General features: G+C 45.3%; 1 protein-coding gene across 13 annotated transcripts in view; it reads right to left on the minus strand.

Moving 5' to 3' along the window:
- Positions 1-1,033: 1,033 nt before the first annotated feature.
- Positions 1,034-27,529, minus strand: part of GNG12 (G protein subunit gamma 12) — a 118,151-nt gene continuing 91,655 nt past the window's right edge. For 10 of the 13 annotated variants that reach the window (XM_081818612.1, XM_081818611.1, XM_081818608.1 and 7 more), the window contains 2 exons: positions 11,074-11,192; positions 5,472-9,390 (listed from right to left, as the gene is read on the minus strand). In XM_081818612.1, coding sequence (XP_081674738.1) covers positions 9,265-9,390; positions 11,074-11,166 — 219 coding nt within the window. In that variant the 5' untranslated portion in view covers positions 11,167-11,192 and the 3' untranslated portion in view covers positions 5,472-9,264. Of the gene's footprint in view, positions 1,049-1,089; positions 9,391-11,073; positions 11,193-22,043; positions 22,141-27,529 lie in introns of those variants that run through there. The other 3 variants (XR_014144911.1, XM_081818609.1, XR_014144912.1) reach the window with 3 other exon arrangements.

Here is a 27,529-nt window from a genome sequence, read left to right on the forward strand (position 1 = left end):
CCGCCAGCCCCTTTTCTCTCTTCTCCTTCTGGGATCCCTATAATGTGAATGTTAATTATACTTGATGGTGTTGCTGAATTCTCTAAGTCCATTCTCATTATGCAGCATTTATTTGTCTCTCACCTGTTCAGCTTGATTGCATCCCATTACTCTATCCTCCAGGTCACTGATCATTCCTATGCTTCCTCTAGCTTACTATTTGTTCCATCTGTTGTATTTTTAACTTTATCTATTAAGTTCTTCACCTCTGATATGTTATTTTTTAAAATCTCTTTGTTAAGGGTCTCACTGATGTCCTCTACCCTTTTCTGAAGTCCAGTAATATCTTTATGATCATTACCTTAAATTCTCTATCAGGCGTATTACATATTTCTGTTTCCACTTAGATCTCCTGCTGTGATTTTTGTCTTGTTCTTTCAGAGCCAACTTCTTATAACAGCATTTGCACATTGCATAGTAATTTATCTGTTTACCTCCTACTGCCCAACCTTATAACGCCTGCTCCAACCATCCTGGGAGATCCATGTCTTTTCTGTCTTATCCTAGGACATATTTAGAACAGGGCTAGTAGGAACTACTACATTCCTAGTAGGACCTCAACAAATGAATGAATTCTTCTTTGTCCTGCTTCTAAAAAACCAAATGCCCTGTTATTCACATTTAATATTTGAGTGAGCTGCTTTTCTTTTTGTAATGTTTTTGAACTCCTTATAAAGGCATTGTTAGAGCTTTGCTCTCTCAATTCTATTAATTGCTTATATACAAAATACCTTTCTGCAATTCTTTCCAGTCCTGCTGATGAGTCAGTAGCTGAAGTATCAAGAAGTGATTCTTTAAATATCTTTTAAATACCTGTAATTACATACAGCAAACCCACATATCCTTCTCTGACCCCATACTCTATAGACTTTGGTTCTCCTGATTTTTAATTCAAGGAGGAAAATGTAAAATGACTTGGGGTGGGGATGGCAAAATGCAACTGAAAGTGAATTGTCTCCTCTCTCAAATTTGTATAAAATTTAAAGTGAGAAGAAATGTTAATAATTACCTAGCCTAAGTGCTCGCTTCGGCAGCACATATAATAATTACCTAGCCTAAATCCCCTTTTTAAAGAAAATCCTTTTTTTTTTTTTTCGGGAAACAGGACCAGAAGTCATAAATGTCCTAAGATTGCACAGCAAATTAGTGGCAGTTGGACTAGAACTTACACTTCCTGATTCCAGGACATGTGTTCTTTTTCTTACATCATACTAACTGCTCATGAAACATTCAGTGTTCTTAAAAGGCCTATCAAATATGCATTTGGATCTCTTCAAGCTTCTATTTCCTCATATGTAAAGTAGGGATAATAATAGGAGCTACGTCATGGATTTGTTTTGAGATTTTTTTAATTGAAGTGTAGTTGACACATGATGTTACATTAGTTTCAGGTGTACAACATAGTGATTCCACAACTCTGTATTTTATGCTATGCCCACAAGTATAGCTACCATCTGTGACTATACAACGATATTATAATATCATTGACTTTATTCTTTGTGTTGTACCTTATATCTCAGTTACTTATTCATTCCATAACTGGAAGTCTGTACTTCCCACTCGCCTTCAGCCATTTTGCCCATCCCCCAACCACCAGTTTCTTCTCTGTATTTATGGGTCTATTTCTGTTTTTTGTTTTGTTTTGTTTTTTAGCTTCCACATATGAGTGAAATCATATGGTATTTGTCCTTCTCTGATGGCTTATTTCACTTGGTGTAATATCCTTCTAGATCCATCCATGTTGTTGCAAATGGCAAGATTTCATTCTTTTGTATAGCTGAATATTCTATTTGTGTGTGTGTGTGTGTGTGTGTGTGTGTATTTAGTTGCTTCCGTAATTTGGCTATATTGCAGCATTATTATAGCCAAGATATGGAAGCAAGTAAATGTCCATGGATAGATGAATGGATAAAGAAGAGGTGCCATACACACACGCACACATACACATACACACACATATATATACACACACAGACACACAGACAATAGAATATTATTCAGCTATAAAAAAGAATGAAACTTGCCATTTGCAACATGGATGATCTAGAAGGGTATTACACCACGTGAAATAAGTCAGTCAGAGAACGACAAATACCATATAATCTTACTCATATGTGGAATTTAAGAAACAAAACAAATGAACAAAGGAAAAAGAAACCAAAAAAAACCCCCCGACTCTTAACTGTAGAGAACAAACAGATGGTTACCAGAGGGGAGGTGGGTGGATGGGTTAAATAGGTGAAGGGGATTAAAAGTACACTTGCCTTGAGGAGCACTGAGTAATATATAGTATTGTTGAATCATTATATTGTACACCTGAAACTAATATAACTATGTTAACTATACTGGAATTAAAAATTTTAAAAATGCTATAATAAACATAGGGGTGCATATATCTTTTCAATTTAGTGTTTGTGTTTTCTTTGGGTAAATACCTAGTAGGGGAATTACTGGATGATACGGTAGGTTGACTTTTAATTTTTTGAGGAACTTCCATGCTGTTTTTCACAGTGGTTGCATTAATTTGCATTCCCACCAACAGTGTAAGAGGGTTCCTTTTCTCTACATCCTCACCAACACATATTATTGCTTGACTTTTTGATTCTAGTCATTCTGACAGGTGTGAGGTGACATCTCATTGTGGTCTTGATATGCATTTCTCGGATGATTAGTGATGGTGAGCACCTCTTCATATGTCTGTTGGCCATCTTTATGTCTTTTTGGAGAAATGTCTATTCAGGTCCTCTGCCTATTTTAATTAGATTATGTGTGTGTGTGTGTGTGTGTGTGTTGAGTTGTATAAGTTCTTAATATATTTTGGGTATTAACCTCTTATCAGATATATCATTTGCAAGTATCTTCTCCCAGTCAATTGAGGTTGCCTTTTCATTTTGTTGATGGTTTCCTTCACTGTGCAAAAACCTTTTATTTTGGTGTAGTCCCAGTAGTTTATTTTTGCCTTTGTTTCCTTTACCCGAGGAGATCCATCTAAAAAAATGTTGCTAAGGCCAATGTTAAAGAAATTATTGCCTATGTTTTCTTCTAGGAGTTTTATGTCTCATATTTAGGTCTTTAATCCATTTTGAGTTTGTGTATGGTTTAAAAAGTGGTCCAGTTTCATTCTTTTGCATGTAGCTGCCCAGTTTTCCCAGCACTGTCAAAGAGACTATTTTCCTCATTCTACATTCTTATTGACCATATAAGCATGGGCTTATTTCTGTTTTTCTATTCTGTTCACATGCCAACTTGTACTTAGGCTTAGCCCTGACCTCATCCCAGGGGATATTAATTCTCAAGTCTATCAGTGCCAGGAATGAAGCAGGTATTGCTGGCCATGTTTTTCCAGTGAGTGACTGCCTTAGGCCTGCCCCTAGTACATCAACTTATGGATCCACAGGGCCCTCATGATGTCACAGGATGAATATCTTATGTTAGGACCAGATTTAAAGTCTTTAGTGAATAGGGCTGTCACTTCTATCTAAGCAGGATGTGTGTGTGAAAGGATGGGAGATGATTGGACCTAGAGACCAGAAGTTGCAACTTGCACATAGATGTTTTGGCTGCGAATTTCTTAGACTTCTAAACCTGGGATCTTACCATTATGTATCTCAATGATTTCAATTACTTGTTTTTATAATTGTATAGATTATCTAGAATTTTAGGGTATAGGCATGCTTCGTATGTATAATTCTTGATGATATCTAAAATTTTACTTTTAACTTCTTTATGCTAAGCATTGCTCTTTTCATAGTCCTCTTTTGTAGTTCCAATGATCTTCTACTATCCATTAAGTCATTAGCATTTTAGGGTGAATTTATCTGGATTGCATTTTCCTTCAGGACAAAGAAAGAAAATACTGGTTTCTGAAAAAATTGATAGTTGGAAGTGGGGGTTCCTGAGAACAGCTGTACATGTTTGCCGATGGCTGGCCTACAGTTAAATGGCCTTAATAGACATGAATGACTCTGATAAGGAGACAGTAAATTGGAGCAACAGAAGGGCTCACCTGAAGGCATGATCATCATTGTTTCCTGCTTACAGTGGAAAAAGGATAGTCAGTAGGACCTTGCTCTGAAGATAAACGAAAGGCAATATCCATCCTAGGTTGTGCAAAGATGGCTACAGCTGATGGTGGGATCAGGTTCTATAAACACAGCTGTAAGCCAAAAGTTTATAAACCTAGGGACAGGGAGGGAATTAGGGAGAAATCCTCCACGACTGTCTACGTAGCACTTAACAAGGCTTATAGTGACTACACACACACACACACACACACACACACATATATAGCATGTTATAACTGACCATCTTGCCAATGAGAAGCTAATCACCCCCCATATCCAGGAAAGCTGGAGGGTCACATGACCTGTATCTCCACACTAAGCTACCGCCAGCACCTGTAGGGTGTGAGTTCTTTGTTCATAACATTAAGGCAGTGTAACATTTCTTCTGCCATGTTGACTTACATAGTCTACCCTTCTCATTGTACTCTCTTTCCTCACCTTGTTTTAAACTCACCCCTACCCAATCCCATCTACCTTCCCCCCCAGTACAACTGTCTTCCATCTCGAGTTATAGGAACTTCTGGCAATTTGGTCTGAACCAGTGAAAGTCCATGTCAGTTGCTGTCTGCTTTTCATGACCAAAGTATCTAAATACTTTAGTCCTTTCCTAGAAAGGGTTGAATGACCCTTTTGCTCCTACTCTCTGTAGTGTGTAAGTACTGATTCTCAGAAGCCTGGGCCATCTCTGTAGCAACCTGGTCCATAACCACTCATTGGCTGCCTTTTTTCCCTTTCTGGATGATGTTCTCTCTTCATTCCATGGGAATCCCAGCCCTAGAAGAAGGGACTAAGGAGGAGGCAGGGTACCTTTGGCAAACACTTGGTGAATATGAGTCATTGTGAGTGTAATGGCCTTTTCATTTGTTATCTGTTTCCATGGTCACAGCTGGGTCTCAGGATGGGAAACAGCCCTCCACACATTGGGTATCATTACATCATTCCTCTTTAATAACCTCCACTGCCTTCCTGTTGCTTGCAGGATAAACAAGTAGTATGGGAGGTACTCTGCAGACTAGTTTTGAACCCACTCTCCGTTTCCTTCACTTCCTCCCAAGACTTCATTCCAGTGCTTACAATGTTTTCTTTTCTCAAGATGCAGCTCAAACATCACCTCCCTTGGAAGCCTTCTGAGACTTCACTGCTGTGGAGCTGGTCTCCTCTGGGATCTCACAGTCCTGCATGTTCACCTTCTCACATGTACTCTATTAGTTTATGCATCTGCCATTCCCACCCACCTTGCTCTGGACTGTGAGCTTGGCACAGGCTGGTCTGAGTCTTACTCATCTGAGTGTCAGAGCCTGTGTTCAACCTCTGGCTCTCAGTAGGTGTTCAGAAAATGTTAACTGAATGAAGGAAAAGGGAAGAGAATGGGTCTTCTATTAATTTATTGGGCAAAACATGGGTATGATGATACAGTGAGGCACTGATCCAGTAAAGAGAACAATGATGTTTTAATGACACTTCTTTCAAATCTGTGAAGTACATGTGAAGTAAATGCTTTTATTCTTTCCATAGGACAGATTTCCAAACAATGATCACAGTGCTTAGGTTAATTAGATGCTGGACAGATGAGTAGCCAAAGACTGCTATGAAATAACAAAATCCCCTCCAACTATATATCAAATGCAGATTACTGAAACATCAAGTGAATGATGTTTAGAGTGACATGACTAAAAACAAGACATTACAGTAATCAAGTCCATAAAACTAGAAAAAACTATATAACAAAAAGGCCTTTCATAAGCTATTAAATGAGCATATATGATAGACGAACCGATTTTATATTTGAAGCAGCTTATAGCACCAACATGTTGGCAGGACCTGTAGAGGGGTAAGCCAATGGACCGAGGCATCGGGAGGGGGGGTTGGGGGGAGTCACCACCATCCTCTACTTTAAGCCGCCTGTTTTATAGAGGGTGAAATGGGGGCCCAGCGAGATGAAGTGCCTTGTCCGAAGTCACACGACACAGGGACACAGGATTGGCTGGAAAAGGATCCAAGGCTACAATCCAGGCCACCCAACTTTAGGTAAGTGCTCTATTTTAATCTACACGTAATTCTATGTGATTCATGTATTTTGTTCCTATTAACAGATCTACCATAAAAGAAATCAATACAATTCAACACACTCCAGTATTTTATTTTATTGAGAAGGACTGACATGTACTGTAGTTCATTTCTTGGGCCTCTATAGATCTTTAATTGATAGTTGGAATAATCAGATGACACTTATCTTGGTTGTAAATTGGCTGAGAAGAAGGCATCTGAAGCCAAGTTTAGCACATCTTCTACCTAAACTAACCTATGCCTCAAAATTATTAAATCATTGGTATAATTTTTTCGATAGTTTAAAGTATAAAAACAGTACAGAGAGAAAGCAACTCGGGTACTTCCTTTAAAAGATCATTATGGCACTTTGATTTTAATAAGGTAAGGAAATGTAAAAACCTGATTCTTTTTAGAAGAAAAAGTAACTACAACCTAGACCTTGTGAACAACCTGGTATAATGTGTCTCTGTAAAATACTTTGGAGTCACGAACTTTTGTCTAGTATATTTTGCCATGGTCCCGAGGCCTCAATTGGACAGATTGATGCACTAATGAATATATAAGAATGAAAAAAGAGATCACTGTTAACAGAAGCAGCATTAAAGACAAAAATATAATGCACATATTTAAATAGCTTCATAGATATGAAGTCAAGAAGTTGCATGTATATTATGTGATTGTGTCTTTATAGTGTTAGTTGGAAAAAAAAAAACAACAACACATACTGGGCATTTGTCCATTATAAACCAGCTACTGCAGAACAGTTATATTGTGGTTCATAAGTAGAATAAAGCCTGATAAATAAAAGTGACTTCTGTATATCCTATACATAGATTTTCTTACATAGACATCTAGTTTTAAGTCAATCAACATTTAGCTACAATTTTTCCCCACTGGGTCCATCATCCAAGGATGGGATTTCACTTCTTGAACATGCCCTACACCTAGTTAGGAAGTTACATGACATTCATACTCCTAGCCTTTATGATATCTGACCAGCAAAAATGAAATCTCCTGGAACCTCAAGTCCATTCCTTATCACTACAAGCATATCAACAAATAGCAAAACATATTTGTTTTCTGTTAGGTCAAAAGGACATAATTTAGTGCTAAAGAATAAACTATGCTTGCTACTGAAAAGGTGCACATACACCAAAAAGGAATAATAAAATTTCATAAAAATATTTAACAAGCTGTATTATAAATACTTAAAATGTTAAAATCAAAATGAAAATAAGATTAGTGTGCTGAAATGATCAGTAGAAAAATATACTCGTTAAAAGAAAAGGCTCATTCAGTGAAGCATTAAATGTAATGTTGTCTTTTTAGTGTATATTTCAAATTTCACCTTTCTCTCTCCTAAACAGGTGCCTCTAATTTACTTGGAAACTGGGCCTATTGCAAAACCAAGCAGTAGATGACAAGAGGTTAAGGCCAGTGGCATGATTTTCACATGATGTTGGAAAAGTGAGGGCAGTTCACAATGCTGAACAGATAGGTGGCTGGGGAAATCCTGACTATATTTGAGCAGTTTAAAAATAGCCTTGCATTTGTTCACCCACAATCAGCTTCATACTCAAAACCCAGACGTTAGATTTTAAAAGGGGCTTGTGTTAACAGAGCAAGATTGTACAGAACTAGGGAAAACGGTTGTAAATAATTCCATCTTGGGGTTGGATCCTTTTTGAAAATAAGCTTTGAATCCTTCACTAGTAGATATTTTAATGAACTAAAGATGAATTCGAACATCAAAGGCTTGTGTATGGTTTGAGCCCTTAAGTGAGCATTTTTGTTAAAAAAAAGGGACCCCTCCTCCCTCTTTGATAAAACTAACATACTCTCTGGCCATAGGAGATGCCTCAGGATGCCCCCTGGCAATTCCAAGGATGTGAGGGCTCCGTTCAGACCCAGAGGGACTATCAAGGAACCCGATGAACAGCTGCTGGAACCCTGAAGCCCAAGTAGTGTACCCCCGAATCCAAGACTGCCCTGGGGGGTTTGTGGACAAGGTAGGGAACAACACAGTGGCCCACCAGGTATTTGAAAAGCGGCTTAGTGTCTGATACCTTTGACTTTTCTTTCCTACCACGTTCTACCCACTTGGGGTTGGGGAGGTGAATACCACCTCTGGACAGAGCTGTTCTAGCGGGAGAGGAAAGATAAAGGGCAGAGACGAGGAAATCACCAGGTTTGTCTAAGACAAGCACCTGGCTTTCACACATTCCTGCTTCTCTTTGGGCCGGGCTCATGTGCACCCTGTCTCCCTCCAAGCATGAGGGTGGACAGTTCAGAGGTATCTACCCCTAATCCAGAGAACATGAGCCCCAGGGGCCTCCTCCCCTTTTCTAGACTCGGGATCACTGAAGCCCAAAAGGCTCCCTTGTGAATACCTCCTAGAGGGCTTTTAGTTCAGTTTGTAACTTTAATTGGTTCAGCTGATTATAGCTTAAGAGGTCAGCACGATTTCGTCATTACTCAATTACCGTGGCTACAATCTTTAGGATGTTCTTTACTTTTTGTACAGTAACTATATGAAAAAATCTTACTTTACCTGCATACGGCTCAAGACAAAGGTACAGCTTCTGGAGCTGAGGAACTGAGGGCACGGAGAGAGAAATTTTCCTAAGGAAATAAGCACTGATAGGTGTATATACAAAGACATATATATACACAGGTACATTGTACAGTTGCCACAACCCTATTAGGAACATCCTAGGCTGTAAAGGTTTGGGGACTTAAGTTATTCTTGGCATTTTAATCTAGACAGGTACTTAGGTAATTTAGGTCTGGATATAACTGGGTTATTCGTAGATTTAGAAGTATATAATTGTCTTTTTTAAAATGGCCCAAACCAACTTTTCTTAAGCAGTAACCCAATATGTCACCATCGTTATCAAATGGAAAAGAAGACTGTTATTCTGGATTAAATCAGTAAAAGGTGTTTTAGAGAAAGGGCAACTTGGAAAATAAAGACGTCAGAGTCAATTATTCCAAGTTAGAGTATTTTAGTTATTAGCAGTGGTTACCAAATAAGCTGAAGGTAAATTTCTTCCAAGGAGCTGCTCATAATTTGCTTTGTTGAGAAGAGGTGAGGAGCCATTTCACTGTTCCTCTATAAGATGATGCAAGTTTTTTTATCCTTGAAAGGGTTTTCTGAGGTCGGTATCCCTATCAGCAAAGGGTCGCTTCTGGCGTGCTCCTCACAGTAGGACATGAGGTCCGCTGACGCCTTTGAAACCTGACAGGTAGAAAAAACCAAACAAAATAATTTATTTACCAACATTACAAGCAGAGTTGCCTGCTGGGCAGAAGACCGTCGGCGTGATACTTTGAGAGCCTGCTTCTCCTAAATTGTGAGTTAGGAAAGGGAAAAGATCTGTAAACGGATCAATCTGGCAGCTCTGGCCTTCTTTTACCAAGTGATCAGACTTAAAGATCAGACAAAATGACCTCATGTGTGTCCTAGTGTGAGCACGGATGACCTACCCCCAGCGAGCAAGTACGCCTGCCAAAACATTTAACGGTAATCGAAACCTCAGCAAACCGGGGTATTCAAAGTGCGGGCCATTCTACAACACGAGGGGCCTGGATTCTTCAAAAGTGGACTGTGTGGCAGATGATCCTGAATGTGACCATTGTACTGTGGCTATGCAGAAGAATGCGCTTGTATTCAGGAGACAGATGGTGAGGTATGTAAGGGAGCAGGGTCACGATGTCGGCACCTAACTTTCAAGTGGCTTAAAGGATAGGTGTTGTGTGGGTGTGTGTGTAGACAAAGAGAAAGCAAATGTGCCAAAATGTTAATAATCAGTGAATCTTGGCAAACAGTATAGGGGTGTTTGTTGTTATAAGTCTTCTATAGGCTTGAAATTTCTCTAAGTGCGGGGAGGGGGAAGTGTATAGGAATCAAGGGAAAGGTGTATCTTAGTTTGGATTTGATACAAAACTGGAATGCAGCACAGTTTAGGAACTGCATTACGGGCCTGGAGTGAATACTCTTGAGAGACAGTGAAGTTCTAGAAGAGCTTCAAGGGTTACTGTTCAAGACTGGGCGTGGAAAAATAAAAAGAGGGACAAAACCGGAATGGGAAGATTCAGTGCCTTCCTCGGACGGGAGTTAAAAACGGAAAATGCCCTGCCCTGTTCAGGAGTCGGGATCGAGATCCTGCAGAATCATCAGATCTGTGGCTTCAGGCAAGGAGCACAGGATAGCTGAGTCCTGTCAGATACAGCCCAGGCAGCCTGCTCTTTGGAGGACAGGTGACTGTCCCCAGGCCCAGAGGAATGTAGCAGGTGACTGCTTCAGTTCCTAGGAAACAGCATTACTCACAACATTCCAGGGCACACACTGCCTCGGTCTCTTGGGATGGGGGAGGGGAGTGCGGAAGACTTCGAAGTCAGGTGACCTTATAAATGCCTTCCCATTTCTTCCAGATCTCAACGAAGCCTGGCGTTACTCACGCTGGCTGCAGAATATGTGTCATTAAAATAGTCCACACACATTTAAAAAGCAGCATACTCTTAAAAAAAGGACACCACGAGTGTTGACTTGCTGTGCAAGGCTAGCTCACCTGCACTGAGAAGTCTAGAACACTCAGTAAATTCCAGAGGGATGACAAGGGTGTTCATAAAGTCCGTCTGGACCCCTGGGCCCAATGCAGAACATGGAGATCGTGGGACTTGACGGTGCTCGGTCAGGGAAGGATCCTGTCTTAGGTTTTTCTGTCCAAACAGAGAGGCTAATTCAGACACCTGGGCTGCCCAGTGCTGAAAATGAAGCCCACGCCAGGTAGCAATGAGAGTTAAGATTCTGAGACTCTTCGCTTGCTCTCGGAAAATCCGGACCCCCCCCAGCCACATTAAATGGCACTGCCCTCTCTAAAAGGTGGCCTCGCTTTCGGAGAGCACCCAGGCTTCTGACCTTTATTCTCTCGATGGAGGCTTCCATCCTCAACTGTTGCACCGTCCTCCTGGCCTGGGCGATGTTGTTGGTGCTTGCCGTTTTGCTAGACATCTTCAACTGTTGTTTCTACCTGAAACCTGAAAAGAACGCCAATTGCTGAAGCAGTCCTAAAGCTTTCACTCCTTAGGGGCAAAGGGTGCACCTTCCCAGTCCTCACAGGCTCTGGGAAGTAGTTACTAGGATGCCCTCCCACTGGAGCTCCTTTGTCTGCAGTACTAGTCGTTTAATCCGTGCACCCTGACATACAGCACAATGGAACCTTTTCTAGCATTTTCTAAGAGGGAACAAACACAAACATTTGTGGTAGTTAGGAGGCTTCCAGCAACGTGAGCGAATGCAAGCACAGGCCACATTATGCATACGGTTTAGTATTACTGCTATGTACTTTAATGGAAAGTTCGATTTTGTTTCATTTTGGCTCTCTTACCCAACTATTACACTGATTCAAAAGTCCTGGCAACCGAAGAAAACAGCAAAGGAGAGTGCCTCTGGAGAACTTTGCACAAAAGGTGCATTTTTAGGTGCTATCGAGGTTTGCAATCGTTCGAGGAATGTTAGGCAGATAAGGAAGTCTTTATTCAAGAAAAAGTGGGACCCTTTCAGCTGGAAGACTCTCAATGATGGACTCACTGCAAATGTCCAAGGGGACACACGGAGCAGCCTAAAGCCTGAAGTATTTAACAGAACTCTCTCCTTCCCTCCTTTGCCTCAGGCTGGCCTCATCCTGGGGCCAGGCCACTTGCTAATCCTCTACCCCCACCCCAGGGTTGTGGGTTGACTCTCCTCTCTGGCCTAAGCCCTTGGATCGGAGGCTGCCCTTTTCCTCTGTCAGCCCAGCCACGTGGTAAAAAGGTGAAGGAGACCTCCCGGACCTTGAGCTTCAACCCGTGTGGTTGTCCAAGGACGTATTCCCAAAGGCAGGCTTGGGGGAAAGTGCTGCCCGGTGCCTCTGCCATATATGGCTAAGTTCTGTCCCGGCGCGGTGGCGACTGGGGGCAAAGGCAGAGCTGGCAGGCCTGGCACTAGTGTGGCAGTTTTATGACTCAGAGGAGGAGGTAGACAGCAGGTATGCCTCCCTCGTCCGCGGCTAGGGCTCAGCAAAGTCTCGGGGCACCGTGGCGCCTGCAGCAAAATCAGGCTGACTCAATCTCCTGAAGGAGCCGCACAGAGCCCATTTGCCGTAAAGGCTTAGACCTGATAAGGTTGCAAAACAGGACAGCGAGCCCCAGGCTCCACGGCGTCCACCGTGTGGGCACGAAGCTGCTCTACCTGAGTTTCACCCGACGTGAAATGCTTCCCTGGGGCTCAGTGCCAAGACCCGGGTAGAGCCTTGGTCAGAGGCAGCTTTGGGTCAAATGCACAAATAAAACTGTGCTTTTAGCTGTGCGCACAATTCTGACATCCAGCCGCATCAGCATGCTTCACATTCCTGGGTCTGGACCCTGCCTTGGCCGCTTACTAGCTGGGGGAAGCTGGGCTGGTTAGTTGACCTCTACGGGCCCACGTTTTCTTCTACATAATTGAGGGGGAGGAGTGTGTTTGAGGAGTTAATTCGCTGATGCCATGTAGTGTTTAGCCAAGGACCAAGGCACTCCAAAAATAGCAGCTGCTCTTCTTTTATCCTTGGAGGTCACACCCAGCACCAGGAGTCAGAAGTCCCCTGTGTACCTGTCTGTACCCCCCACCCCCGCCCCGGGGTCAGTGAGTCCCGGGGAACCTGATGACCGGGCCCAGGGCGGGGGGTTGCTCTGGCATCAGCCTCCTTTCAGTGCAGCCCTAGGCAACGCTGCTGCACCCAGTCCCTGCAGGATGGAGGGGCTGGTGACAGCCACCGGAGGATCCCCTAGAAGAAGGAAGCCCCGGCAATGCAGGAAAGTGGGAGGAGGAATGGTAGGGCAGGGCAGGGCAGGGTGGCCCTGCCTTGGCGACCTCATTTCGACACACTCCCTGCCCAGCTGCCTCTTCCTCAGATTCCTGTCAGCCTGCCCCACCCAGAGGAGAGGCCTACAGTCAGCTCCCAGGGGTTGTGCTCCTACCCGGCAGCCTGGCCCAGCACTCTGCTGTGCTCCCAGGCCAGGGCTTCCGAACAGAGCCTCTGGAATGGGACCTGCGAACGCAGCGAAGTGCCCTGATTCACAGCACTCTCGCCTTCCCCTGCAGCATGCTGAGCTGGGCGCCCCTGCCAGTTGGCCAGGGTTCTGAGGACTGGCCCCAGCCTCCAGAATGTGAACATGATACCCTTCTGAAGGGCCTGTGGTTTCCAGACTGCCTCCGAAGGACTTTCTGAATGTCCCTTTGCATGAGAGTAACGCCAAGCATTTTCTTCTCCTCAGCTTCCAGGGCACAAAGGTTGCAAGGCCTGAGCGAGTTTTCCTGGAACTGCTCCATTGTTCACATGCGTCAGGACTAGCCCTACGAGCAAAGAGCTCCCTGAGGGTAGGCTCGATGTATAAAATCCTGGGGTAGGTCCCTCTAACGTCGGTGAGAAATGGCCACTAGAATTTGGAGGACTTTCTTCCTGACTGTATTATAGTCACGTTAAAAACCGCGAGCACTGGACTCTGATCCCCCATTCTGATATCTGTTCTGACCTGCTCCCTCACTAACCACCTTCTCCCCTGCTTCCTTCCTGGGGGGACCCTTCTCTGCTTCAAGGGGAGTGGAACCCTATCTGCTGCTCCCCCCCAGCTTCTCTCAGGCTCCCAACTCAAAGACAAATTCTTCTCAAAGTCCACTTCCCTCCCCTGGCCTATGTATAAACCCACCCAGAAAACTTGTTAAAGTTTAGGACATGGGTGATTTTCACAGTTTCACAGATTATTAAACACAAACAATTTCCTGCTGAATATTGTATAGGAATAGCTTTGGCCGGTCAATTAAATGGGGTATGTGTGGTCATTCCTAGAAAAAGTTGTGTACTGGGCCACTGGAAAACAACCTAGTCTCTTATTACAACATTCTTCTTACGGGAGAAGAATGCTACTGTTTTCAACGGAAGGAGCCTCCAGGAGGGACTCGGTGGGCTGAGCAGCCTCCTGTGTGTGGGAGGAGGGCCACGCTCTTTGGCTGTTGATCGCTGGTGTTTACAGGAGCCCGAGGTCCAGCTGAGGATTTCCTCCCAACCAGCAGCGGCTCTGCATCTCCTCAACAGCAGGCCGGGCCAGACCAGCTGAGAGGGCCTCTCCCACCCTGTCTGCCTTCAGAGTGTTTTCCCTGCTCTTCCCTCAGTGGAAGGATGTCTGGCTGGCTCCTTGTGCCACCAGGTGGATAAAAAGCTTGCTTCATTCTTTAAGAATCGCTTCCAAGGCAAACAACACCTGATACTTCTGTGGAACCTCAGAGTATACACGCTGCTTTCAGACGCAGGAGTCCGTGAAGTCTCCCTCGAAGCCTGAAAGCCGGATTACTGTTTCATCCTCCTTTTAGAGACAAAGCACCTGAAGTTGGAAAAACTTGCTCCAAGTTCACCCAGCTCCTGAGCCTTGAACCGGCTCGCAAGCCTTTCACCCCAGCAGCCACAATCCCCACCGCCCCAAGGAAAGGATGCAATTCCAGTTAATTTGACCCGCGAGCATGCAGGGCAAGGGTGACCCTGACCCCGACGACCCGGAGTCCTGGCTTGCTGACTGCTCTGTGGCTGTGCGCCATCCCTTCTGGGGCAGAAAGCATCTGTTTGTCTAGTGCCCTGAAAACAGACCTCCCTTCTCCTTTCTGCAAGCTAAGCAAGAATGTTCTCACTGTCACGAGTAGGCAAGGACTGAGGTCAGCATCTGGAGATCCTGAGCCATCAGCGCTCTATCCAACCATCCCCCCCGCCCCGCCCCCAGAAGCGGGGAGGCCTGCGCAGACCCCCAGTTTGATAAAAACCCGGCTATCGTTTCTGCGGCCTTGTTCGCATTTTTACATGTGGCTAGCAGATTTGAATAAACACATGTACTATTTAGTTATTCAAATAATTGGCATTAGTTTTAATGCTGTTGTTCATCTGAATTCTTAGGTTTCTAGAAATTCCTCAGAACACGCTTTCCCATTAGGGAATTATAAGAGCGCCTTAATCTTTGTCGAGAGGGGCCTGGAGCAGGGAGAGGGTGGGGATGGAAAGTGTGTCCGGGAGCTCACTCGGGGAAGCAGCCTCTGAATCACAAGTCCGCTGGGCCTGGCCAACAACTAGAATCACTGGAGTGAAGCCAGTGTTCTGAGTAAACACACCCCTTCTGTCTATAATAAAACAGCAGGTTTAAAAAAAAAAGACCAGGTTTCCACTTCCCCTCTGATCTTGCCTTCTACTCTCAATGTCTTACTGTCTTAGCCCCGCTCCTTGTCTGTCCCCCTCATCCATTAAAGGGGTGCAGGCAGCCATACCTATCTCACAGGGCTGTTGGGAGGACAAATGAGCGTCTATCTGTACTGTACCCTGTACACACAATTAATAAATGCTGGGTCCCTAGGTTCACTGACAAGACAAAAAAATCATGCATTCCATGAGAAGCAAGAAAAATGCACCCGGCGAAAGAGCAAAAGAAGAATTTCAAGGTAATATGATGGAGTAGCAACATCTTCCTAATATGGTCTGAGAGGGAGTGTAGTCAGACCTTTAAGAACACTTATTTTAATAAATCTCATGAACACTTATTTTAAATCAGAGCCTACGGGCTGAATGCAAACTGCAGGTGTGTTTGGCCGGGCCCCACACAGGGTTAACTCTGTGTGTGTGTGTGTGTGTGTGTGTGTGTGTGTGTGTGTGTGAACTTTAAATTGTCAACCTTTGAAAAACAGATATTTTGCTTTAAGACAAAGAAAGATTTCCAGAAATACCAGAAAATCTTACAAAACCAGGCTGGGTCTGAGTAGTGGTTGCTCCTTTCACATTGGCTGGCACACTTGCCCATCCCTCTATTTGAACTTGGACACGGCCTTCGTACCATGCCTTGGACATTGAGTTCCAGCGGCATACTCCAAGATTAGGCCAGGGGACTTGAGCTCACCCCTGCCCTTGCCACCGCCTCACTCTGGGGCTCTGGGGAAGGACTCCTAACCTTTGTACGTCTCAATTTTCTCATGGGAAAAATCGGGATAATAATACATTTCTATTTCAAAGGGTTGTTGAAGAGCATCAGATAAAACAAGCATGTGAGTGTAATCAACAAGAAGAATACTCTTTTTTTTTTTTTTAAAAGATTTTATTTATTTATTTGACAGGGAAAGACACAGCGAGAGAGGGAACACAAGCAGGGGGAGAGGGAGAGGGAGAAGCAGGCTTCCCGCTGAGCAGGGAGCCCGATGCGGGGCTCGATCCCAGGACGCTGGGATCATGACCGGAGCCGAAGGCAGACGCTGAACGACTGAGCCACCCAGGTGCCCCAACAAGAAGAATACTCTTGCTGAGCGGTAAGTGCCTACACCCTCTGCTCACACCCCGGCGACTTGCTCTGAGCAGCCGCAGTCCCTGATCGCTGCTCCGGGCAGCTCCCTACCCTCCTCCTGCTGTACCCTGACCTGCGGCGAAGGACAGAAAATACAACCTCTTCTAGTGTTACCAGCTGAAGCGTGCCCCCCCCAAATGGACACGTTGACGTCCTAACCCCCAATAACTCAGAATGAACCGTATTTGGAGATAGGGGTTCAGTAAAGATGAGCCCAGTAGGGTGGGCCCCGATCCAATACTACTGGTATCCTCACAGGAAGAAGGACTTTAGACCCAGAGGAGTAGAGAGGGAAGAACACGCGAAGGCACAGGGAGAAGCCAGCCCAGCTGCAAGCCACAGATGGAGGCCTCGGAAGAAACCCACCCTGCTGGCACCTTGGTGCAGACTTCTAGCCTCCAGAAAATAAATTCCTGCGTTTAAGCCACTCTGTCTGTGATGCTTGTGAGGGCAGCCTGAGCCAACCGAGACACTAAGGTTCTCTTGCATCTGGAGGATGCGGGCCCCGCCGAAGGGGTGCATTCATCAGAGATCTGGAAAGTGGAAGCGAGAAGGCCAGTTCTTGCGGCTTGGCTGCTTTTCTGCGGGCCAGCAGGGTGGTGGGCAGGTTGCACTTGGTGGGAGCACCGAAGCGTGCAGTCAGGAGCCATGTGGTGCAAAGAAACCACACGGCTGCAGCAGCCTCCCAAGAGTCTCCACTTCCTGCTGGGTCCCGGGGGCCAGTTCTGCGCTGAGGTCTGGCAGTTGGTCCTGGTCTGGATGTCAAGAACCAGTTCCTCCAGCCCTTCTACTGATTATGCAAGCACCTCATCCCTGGGGTGAGAGCCCATTCTGCCGGCATTGCCCAGAGTGCTTTCTGTTTGTTGTAACTGAACCCTGACTGATACACAATTGTTAATCTGTTGTTTTGTAATCTGTAAATAACTTACAAAGATTAGCTAGGATTTCTATTATTATGCTATTATTGCGGAACCCACCAAACCCTGAGACTTGAAAACAGGGAGAAGTAAGACATGAAATTCTTTTTCTCCTTCTCCCCGACCAAAGCTTGCAGGTTGTAAGATCAAGGGTGGTGGACCTGGAGCCAGCCACACATCTTGCCCTGGTCCTGCCCCGTGTGGAGAGCAAAGGGCAGAAAGACAAGTTACTGGCCTGGGGAGAGAAAAAATGAGATGCAGAGACGAGGCAGGACTGCACGGAGCCGTGGAAAACGTAGTTTGAGCTGGAGACATAGTGACTGGAGCTCTTCTAAGAGTTTATATGGGCTCAGAACCAGCAAAATGAGTAAGAATAAGAACAGCACTCTCAAGACCTCAAAAGAGTTCATCCTCTAAAAGCAGCATGCTTTTCTACTTGCAGACCCTTGCGAAGTCCTTATCTGGTATCTTGGAGGAGTTCATTTTACCTGCCTTCCAGGCACATGTGCCTGAAGAAGAATGATGACGGTGGATGAGGATACTATTGCTATAATGATAATTTTTGACGACCATCACCATTTACTGAGTATGTGCTTGGTAAATGAAGGCCAGGAATCATTTCATTTAATCCTCTTAGAGATGAGTTCTTTTAGCATTTCTGTTTTACAGATGAAACACAAAGAGGTCAAAAGTGTCTTGCCAAAGACTATACTGATTTACGTAACAGAGCTGCGACTCGGGCCACCTGACTCCCAAGGTCATCCTCTTAATCACCATCTATAATACTTGCCTCCTAACATCAAGAACACAAGAAAGGAATGGGGAGGAAGCAGGGGAACTGTCAGGAGCACTGACCAAAAGAAGTCATGACCTCCATTTAAAGGAGCCTGTTGCTCATTTAGATAAGCGGTCTCCGTAGCAATGGCAGTAGGTATCCAGTTAAGTGGCCTTGGGAGAAGACCTAAATGAAGGAGAATCGGTGAAGGAGAATTTAAAAGAAGGACTGCCCCAGATTCTAGGTGAGGCTATTGCCAAAAGACACAGAATGATCCCATCATCCCTAGGGAAGCTGGTAGGAAGCCACGAGAATGAGCCAATCTAGGTAATAAATCCAGGAGACAGCTGCAGAGCCTGAGTAGCGGGTTCCTAACTCCTTTTAATGACCTTAACTTATAGGATTAAGTATCCTTCAGTTTGAAAAAACGATCATTTAACACACTTCTTGGCTACAAAAGTTTAAGTTTGTTTTCTGAACAGCCACTTCCTTCTGGAAAGTTTCTCCTCTTAGTGATGCTAGACTGTCCTGTTCTTGCCTGTCCAATGATGTTGCTTTCTACAGCTCTTGTTCCTTCTTTGGACTCGGTTTTCTCAGGGGCTCAGTCCTGGAGGACTGATGCAGCAGAGTGAAGAGGGCTTTGACGGTCAGATAAATTTGAATCCTAGCTCATCACTTACTACAACTCATTTGCTTCACTTCTCCGAACTTCAGTTTCCTCATCTGTAAATAGGAAGGGATGATAATAGTCCCTACTTCACAGGGTTGTTAGCAGGAGGAAATGAAAGAATATATGTAAATTACCCGGCGCCTGCCTGACCCACATTGGTCTTAGCAGGGTAGATGACATCCTACCTTTGTGACATTAGCTATGACCAACGTGCTTCTTGTGCAGCCCTTTACCACAATTCCACTGTCTTAAATGAAAGCCTATTCAAATGTACATGCAAATGGCACAGAGTTGCTTTGAACACAACATATGGAAAAGCCGGTGAAACACCACTGCTTGCCCCCAACCTTTCTGATGTCCCTTTCTTCAGGGAGTGACACCACCATTGTCCCAGTTACTGAGGCATCCTTTTGCCTCATCCCTGCTCCTGATTCCTTAGACCAAGTGCTATCCAATAGAAATCTGAACCATATATATGATTAAAAATTCTTCTAGTAGCGGGGCGCCTGGGTGGCTCAGTCGGTTAAGCGGCTGCCTTCGGCTCAGGTCATGATCCCGGAGTCCTGGGATCGAGCCCCGCATCAGGCTCCCTGCTTGGCGGGGAGCCTGCTTCTCCCTCTCCCTCGGCCTGCCTCTCTGCCTACTTGTGCTCTCTCTCTGTCAAATAAATAAATAAAATCTTAAAAAAAACAATCCTTCTAGTAGCGACATGAAAAAAAAAAAGAGAAAAAAGTGAAATATTTTATTTAGATATAACCAAAATTGAAATGTAATCAATGTAAAAAAATTGAGATGTTTTACCTTTTTTTTTTTTGGTACTAAATATTTAAAAGCTCAGTGTGCATTTTACACGGATAGCCCATCCTGATTTGGCCTAGCCACATTTCAAGTGTTCATGAGTCACAGTGGCTGCCTCATGGGGCAGTGCAACCTTAGACCCTGGCACTTTTCCAAATTCTCTTGCTCCCTACACGTTGACAAACCCTCCATTTTTATTTCCCCCCATTCTCTCTGCTTCCATTGTATCTCCGTCGTGGCTCCCAGCAACCTCAAGTTAGGGCCACTGTATCAGCCTCACCACAGGACTCCTGCCTCTAACCTTCCTTTCTCCAGTCTCATCTATCCTGACCACTAGATGCTGAGATACAGTGCCACTGTCCACTTATTTCCCCCTGCCGCAAAAAAGGATTCCCCAGGACCCCAGGAAAAGTCCAGAGGGCTCAGCACTGCAATCCAGATCCTCTCTAACATTTCTGCCACCATCATAAAAATTCTCATCATAAAGGCACTTGCTACTACAGAGAGCTTGCGTATGCCAGACCCCAGGCTATGCTCCAATCTCTGTCAATACATTATCCTACTGAATTCTCACCGTGACCCCGCGAGATGGGTCCTCTTCTCATCGCTGTTTTACAAAGGAAGGAACCAAACCACAGAGAAGCGAAGTCTGTGCCTCGTGTCAAACAGCCAGCAAGCTGCTTGGGTGGGATGTGAGCCCAGGCGGTCTGACTGCAGAGGCCAGGCCCGGAAGCTTTCCCGTGACGCTGCTGTAGCTCCAGGGGACTGTGAGCCCACTCTGTTCTGTTGTGGGCTGTGTTTACAAGTCCTCTTCCGAGTGTCGGTCTGTGCAAGTTCTCCGCCCGTTTCTCTTGGCCTGTTTAAATTCTCTCTTCTTTTAGTCCCTAGTTCACATTTTTATCTCTTCCAGAAAGGTCTCTCTACTTTCGCTTGCAGTGATTTATTCCCTTTATGAATTCCGGCTCCATGCGTCAAGCTCAGGGGGGTTCACAGGCCCCGCAGGGGCGGCCCAGGCACGAGGGGGGCAGGCAGCAGCTGCGGGCGTACTTAGTTACCTCTCTCTGACGTGCCGATGTATAGCTATCATCAAGCCCTCAAAAGGGCAACACATTTATTTCGGTGCTATTGATATGTCAGTTCATGCTTACTGTTATGTAACTGATTTTGTATGTATGAATATTGTCTTCCCACTAAACTGTGAGGAGTTTAGCTCCATAATAACAGTATCCCAGTAACATCTATTCATTGCTTACTGTGTGCCAGGCACTGTATCAAATACTCTACACCGTTACTCATTTACTATTATGTGTGACTGTAGGAGGTCAGATTTATCATACCTATCAAGGCTGAAGCTCAGGACGGTTAAATAATTTGCTCAAGATCAGATAGCTAGTAAGTGGCGGAGAGACAGGATTGGAACCCAGATCTCTCCTACTTTAGAGCCACACCCTTAACTAGGCAGGTGAGTTATCCCATGCCATGTTCTCTCTCCTATTGACTAATTCAGAGAATGGGGCTTCAATAAACACTTGGCTAAGATTAAGACACGAGATGTAGCAACCAACACATCAACCAGTGAACCTATCACTCTGGGGTGTTTGTGTTGGGTGTTTGTTTTCTTAGAAAGAGGATACACCCTGCTGCTCCTTCCCACAAGTATCCCACAAAATAGTGACTGTTCCAAGCCAAAGGTTACCCACCTGTTTGGTTCCCTTCACAGCTCTGAGAAGCCCGGGTGGAGTCCCTGGGACTCCAGTGCACTTGACTGGGTCAGTTGCCGGCACGGTGAACATTCAACTCCAGCCTGGGCTGGCCACCTGTGCAACGCCCAGACTCTGAGGGCAATGCTGCTTTGCACCCCCATACTGGGCCCCAAACAGGTTTGCAGTCAGTGAAGGTGGGCCGTGGGGAGCAGCTCTGTGATGGTCACCTGGAGAGGTGCAGGACCCGGCCCCTTCTGCTTATGCCAGGCCAGGACCCTGCAGAGGTATGTGTTCACCATCAACAAGGAGTACGACCTTTAGAAACAAGTTTTACTCTCTCCCTCACATAGCAAGCCTGGTTGAGAAAGGATTTGCTCCTATCTGCGTGGCTGGCTTAAGGATAGCTGCAGATCTCATCTGTTTATCCATGAGTGAAAGAATAAATACATGGCTGAATTCTACAGTTATTTAATATCCAACACAAGAGCCGACAGGTACAGAGTGATTTTTCTGTGCCAGGCACTGTCATGGGCTTTATTTAAAGTTATTTTACTTATTCTGAAAAAGAAATGACTCCCGTTTCATTAGTTTTTAAAATTTAAAAGAACATGTAGATCTAGGAAAAATTTTAAACAGATTTACCCAAAGGGTAGACAACAAAAACTCTCTGTCCTTCTACACTAGACTTCCCGAGGTGATCTCTGTTATCAGTTTCTCAGGTTTCCTTCGAAGACATCCCCTGCATATATAAGCATGATTATTTACATATCTTAAAAAGTTTACATGTCTTAAAAAAATACAAATGGGAGCAAGTTTGATGCATGGCTCTGTCCTCTGTTTTTTATTTTAACACTCATGGCGAAGGTGGTATTATTAACCCACTTTCCTAATGAGGAAACCAAAGCTCTCTGGGATGCCTAGTGCCTAAGGGAACCCTGGTGTCCCTAACCATGACTGCACACTGCAGCCGCCTACAGGCCCTGTATGGGGAGCTTGCTGGGGCTGGAAAGAGGAAGCGGGAATGATCGGAGAAGAAGAAGACAAAACTCCTGCCTTAAAAGGGCTCATGGTTTTGGGCGGCAAACGATGCTATATGAAGGGAGAATGATTTCCAAACAACAGAAGAACATATCCAAGACACAGTTCTATGATGCCCCGAGGTGCTAAGCATTTGCAAAGAGAAGCAGTCTCCAGAGCAGGGAATGGCCCCCGCGGGAAGTCCCGCTGACTGGTGAGTCTCCACACCAGTGGACAGCAACCTCATCCCTGGGAGTCCTTTCCATCAGCCTTCCCGGACCCGCTACCACCTGCCCTAGCTGAGTAGGGAGGGAGGTGGTCTGCAACGGGGTCCCTTGCCCGGGATGTTCTCCACAACATAGCTGTCCTACCCTCATTCCTGGTTTGCTGACAAAGCAGAAGAACGGAGATATTTTGGGTTCTGGTCATAAAGACCTAGCATCTGATCCACTTTAAGCGGAGGGCATGCTTTCTTTTTTTTTTTTTAAAGATTTTATTTATTTGACAGAGAGAGACACAGCAAGAGAGGGAACACAAGCAGGGGGAGTGGGAGAGGGAGAAGCAGACTTCCCGCTGAGCAGGGAGTCTGATGTGGGGCTCAATCCCAGGACCCTGGGATCATGACCTGAACCAAAGGCAGACACTTAACGACTGAGCCACCCAGGCGCCCCGGGCATGCTTTCTGATACTGCTAAGCAGACAGGCGGTCACCCACTTGCCTGCAGTCCACTCCCACAAACAACCCAAACACCTACTGGGAGGGTTGAAAGTGAGGCAACAGGCAAATGAGGCTGCATCTCTTTCTGCTCAGGAGGCAACCAGGCGGTCATTTTTCTTGTTTTGAAGGTGTCAGCTGCTTGGAGGCACGGGAGTAGTGGAGTCGAGAGAGAAGGTGAAGAGAAGACTGGGAAGAGTGAGCAGCTCGCCGACACCCACAGTCACGGCCAGGGCTGCGCTGTGTAACAAACATGGCATGTGGGCTACCAGACTGGGGATTAAAAGGCTTAGGACGCCAACAGGATGCACGAAGTCTTGAAAAATAAGGAATAAAAGGCCAATAAACCATGACAGATGTAGGCCTAAGGAGCCTAGGGAGAGGACGGTCAGCGGGGACTTGGGCGAGCAGAGAGGTGCGTGAAGGATACATTTCTTAAATGAATCGATCCTTGAAGGGTAGGAACTGGGTAGGTGGTGGTGAAGGAGTGGGGAGAATTTCAGAACGGATATCGAGGGCGTACAGAGTGGGTTAAAGCTGACTCTGTTGTGTGAATATGGGAGCCCCCAGAGGTTTCTGAGCAGAAGCGACAGGCATGGGGAGTATCATGGGAAAAAGAACTGAACGACCTTATGTCGGATGGAATAGAACTGGGCGAGAGAGAAAGACAAAATGGACTATTTCCATGGAAGGTCTAGGGGCAGGCAATAGGATAAAGAGCCCAGGCTTTGGGTGTCACTTAGTGTTGCATGATGTTGAATCAATGACTTAGCCTCACTGAACTCCTAGGTTCTCCGTAAAATGGGGTACCAAGAGTGCCTGCCTCGCAGGACTGTAACGATTAAATGGAATCCTACAGAAAAGAGCCTCGCACACAGAAACCATCCAGTGTTATATACCACCACCATCCTCATCATCCTCCTCATCATCATCATTACCAGGACTTCATCAAACAGAGGAAGGTGACTGGAATGTCAAGAAAGAGCTGGATACAAGAGTAGGAAATAGAACGATCAAGACTTCATTCTTGGGGCCGAATGGGGACTGACAGCCCAGAGGCGGTGGTTTAACACTAGATTTGCAGGGAGTGCCTGAGGAAAAGAGCAGCACGCATCCGAGGTCTTCCTCACATGGGCAGGGACAAGAAGGGCAGATTCCCAAAGGAGCAGAGAGGGGGAGCTGGGGAAGCTGCCTGGACAGGGGACACCAGACAGCTAGGAAGAGAGAGGGATGTTGGGGAGGGAGGGCAGACGTTAATGCTATAGAGACAGGCTTAGCTAAAAATACATTATACCCAGAAAACATACTAGAAGAATATACTCTAAAATGTAGCCACTGCTAGGTGGAGAGAAGTGGGGGCCTTTAGTGTTGTTTTTATGCACTCCTGCAGCGCGTACGTTTTTATTTTTTCGGTCTCACCAGCTAACACTTCTATTGCATGTCGTATGCTTGCCATTGTTCTGAGAGTTTACAGATACTAACTCACTTAATCCTCAAAATAATGCTCTGAGGTGGTTACTATTGCTTTTCCCAATTCAGGATGCAATGTGGATCCAGAGTCTGTGCTCTCAACCACATGTGATGTTTTTATGATGAAAAAAAAAATGAATGAATCCCAGCATGTGTTATTCAGAAAACCAGGAGGAGGGGCAAGTTATCAGTCACTTTATGGGGGCACAGGAAGGAGAGAGGGACCATAGCCCATGGGACTGGGGATGACGAAGGGGTTCCAGGGCCCCCCCGGGTGGGGTTGCCATGGCACGAAAGGAATGGAGGTCCAGTGATAAGGGGCGCCAGAGACAACTATTAATTCAGGAACTTAGGTGGTAAGTGTGGGGGGCTATTTCAAGAAGTAGCAGTGTGCTGAAGACAAGGACCTCGATGCGAACTTTGAGGGGTGGGAGGATTGTTTCAAAAGACGGCTGTCATCTGGGTGTTTTCAAAAGCAGAGGAGGAGCACTGAGCAACCAAGGAGAGTGTGAAGACACCAGCGAGGTTAACAGAGGGCCAGAGAGCACGGAGTCAGGTCGGAGCTCCGGCATGAGAAAGGGAGGCTGGGAAGACACAGGAGGAAAAGCAGGGGAGCAGGCACCCAGCAGCTCAGGCCAGGTGAGGGACAAAGGGCCGCCAACCAGAGGTGCGCACAAACAACACGGGCCAATCTCTCAGGCATCATGCTGAGCAGAGGAAGTCAGACACAGGAGCATGCACGTGCTGTGCTCTGTCTGATTCCACGTGCAGGAAGTTCAAGGCCAAACACGTCTCTGGTGATAGAAACTAGATGAGTGGAGAGGGGGAGAGGAGATGGATGAAGCAGGACGGGCCATGAGTCAGGGGCTGACTATTGAAGTCGGGTGACAGGTACACAGGATGCCTTCTTTCTTGGCAGATGTCAGAAAATTTCAAGAATTAGAAGTTAAAAGTAAAACCCTCTGATCCTAAATACTTCATGGTCTAGAACACGATAATAATTAACACTGTAAGATGAGCTCTGTCATTAAAGAATGGAAGATAGGTTAATTATTGTCTACCATTTCCTCCTCCAGATCATGACATAGCAAGTATGTCCAATGTCCACAGTGCAGAGGAAGTACCTGCCTTTTGAGGAGGCACAGATAGGATGAAAGCAGCCATTATCCGGGCCCTTGGCCCATTTTATACAGCGCTCAGATCCCGGGTCCCAGATGCCAAAGTTCAACCTGCCAGGAAGCACTGCTCCCTGCATTCACCCTCAAAACACAAAAGCCTGTGGTCCACATACCCATAACCATTATGCTAAAAGACATCATAGGATACTTAATTTTCCTTTCTTCTTTCATCTCGCCTTCTCCCATTAACTACAGCAGGAAACATGTCCTACCTCCTTTCAAACATGTCCGGACTTGATAACTGCTTGGAGGAAAAGCAAAATCTATGAAATTCCTAGGGTGACCGGCAAGATGAACATTCTGTGCTGGCCCTCACAGTTCAAAGTACTTGTTGTTTTGTATGCAGGTTCCTGAAAACACCAAAAATAGAAATACCACACAATCCAGTAATTCCACTACTGGGTATTTACCCAAAGAAAACACAAACACTAACACACCCCTGTTTTCTGCAGCATTATTTACAATAGCTGAGATACGGAAACAACCTAGATGCCCACAGAGAAGATGGATGGATAAAGATGTTGTATACACATACAGTGGAATATTACTCAGCCACAAAAAGAGAATGAAATCTTACCACGTGCAACAAGATGAATGGACCTACAGGGTAGTCTGGTAAGTGAAAGAAGTCACTGGCCTTGGCAGAAAGTGACAGCTTTGTCATTTTTCCTCTTCCTAATTCAGGAAACAAAAGGGACAATATATTCCTGGGGCTGGGCACACAGCAGGAACTCAAGAAATACTTTACCAATGAAATGATGACACAAGGATCCCTGGCAATATCTTAGGTGAGTGGTAAGGGCCCGAACCCAATGTATATGAACGTCGGAATTTCTGACAAACGGGAATCATGTCACATTACGAAAGGACTCCTTCAGATAATACTTTCCCAGATGCACTATCTACTGGACCAAGAGGCTAAGTCAGAGAAACTCATTGTTTAGCTCGGATTCTAATTAAATTATCAATTAGGAATCCTACAAAACATCTCGAAGTTATAACACTTTACACAACCGCTTCTGTGTCTTGAGCACAGTTCTACTTGGTTTCCGAAATACAGTACTCGTGTGTATACTGTCCTCCTTCCCGTACTTAGGAAAGGGAGGGTGGTACAGACTTTGGTTTTAAAAGCTTCAAAAGCAGCTCCTTCTCTGGCCTCTGGCCTTGGTACTCTTTTCCCCTTAAGGATGGATACAGCAAAGTAAAATTCTGCCGCTGCTTGCCCTGGAAAGAAAGAAGTACCCCCAGAGGCCTCCACTGCTTACATCCGCCTGTGCAGGTCGGGTGCTTAAAGGGGGGAAAGGGGCCGCTTCCCAAGGGTAATTCATCTCATGAGTGCCCTTGGGCATAACGTACACTTTCAAGCAAATCCTAAATATGAACTCATATGGCAATATTAATACCTTTTATTTATTCACGTATTTAACTGTGAAGTTACTTAAACTTTTCTAACGCTTAATGAATTTAGGGATTAAACTCCTGAGAGAGATCACAGGATATCAGCATGTAGCTGTCTGTGGCCAAATACGAGTTTCAGAAGGTTAAGTTGATACTATCAAAGGTCTGTCCCTGGGATATTTTCCGAAGTGCGTGAGATTCTCCGGAACGCTTTTACGCACAGTGTGAGTCAAAATAAATGGCACGTGTTTATATTACGTGTAGAAATTACGAGACTGATTTTAGTGGACTGAGTACACAAATGCATCCAAGTCCTACCAACAGCCATTACCTGTCGGTGGCAACACTTA

This window comes from Leptonychotes weddellii, chromosome 4, assembly GCF_054177405.1.
Source record: "Leptonychotes weddellii isolate Sample4059 chromosome 4, ASM5417740v2, whole genome shotgun sequence".
Classification (NCBI taxonomy): domain Eukaryota; kingdom Metazoa; phylum Chordata; class Mammalia; order Carnivora; family Phocidae; genus Leptonychotes; species Leptonychotes weddellii.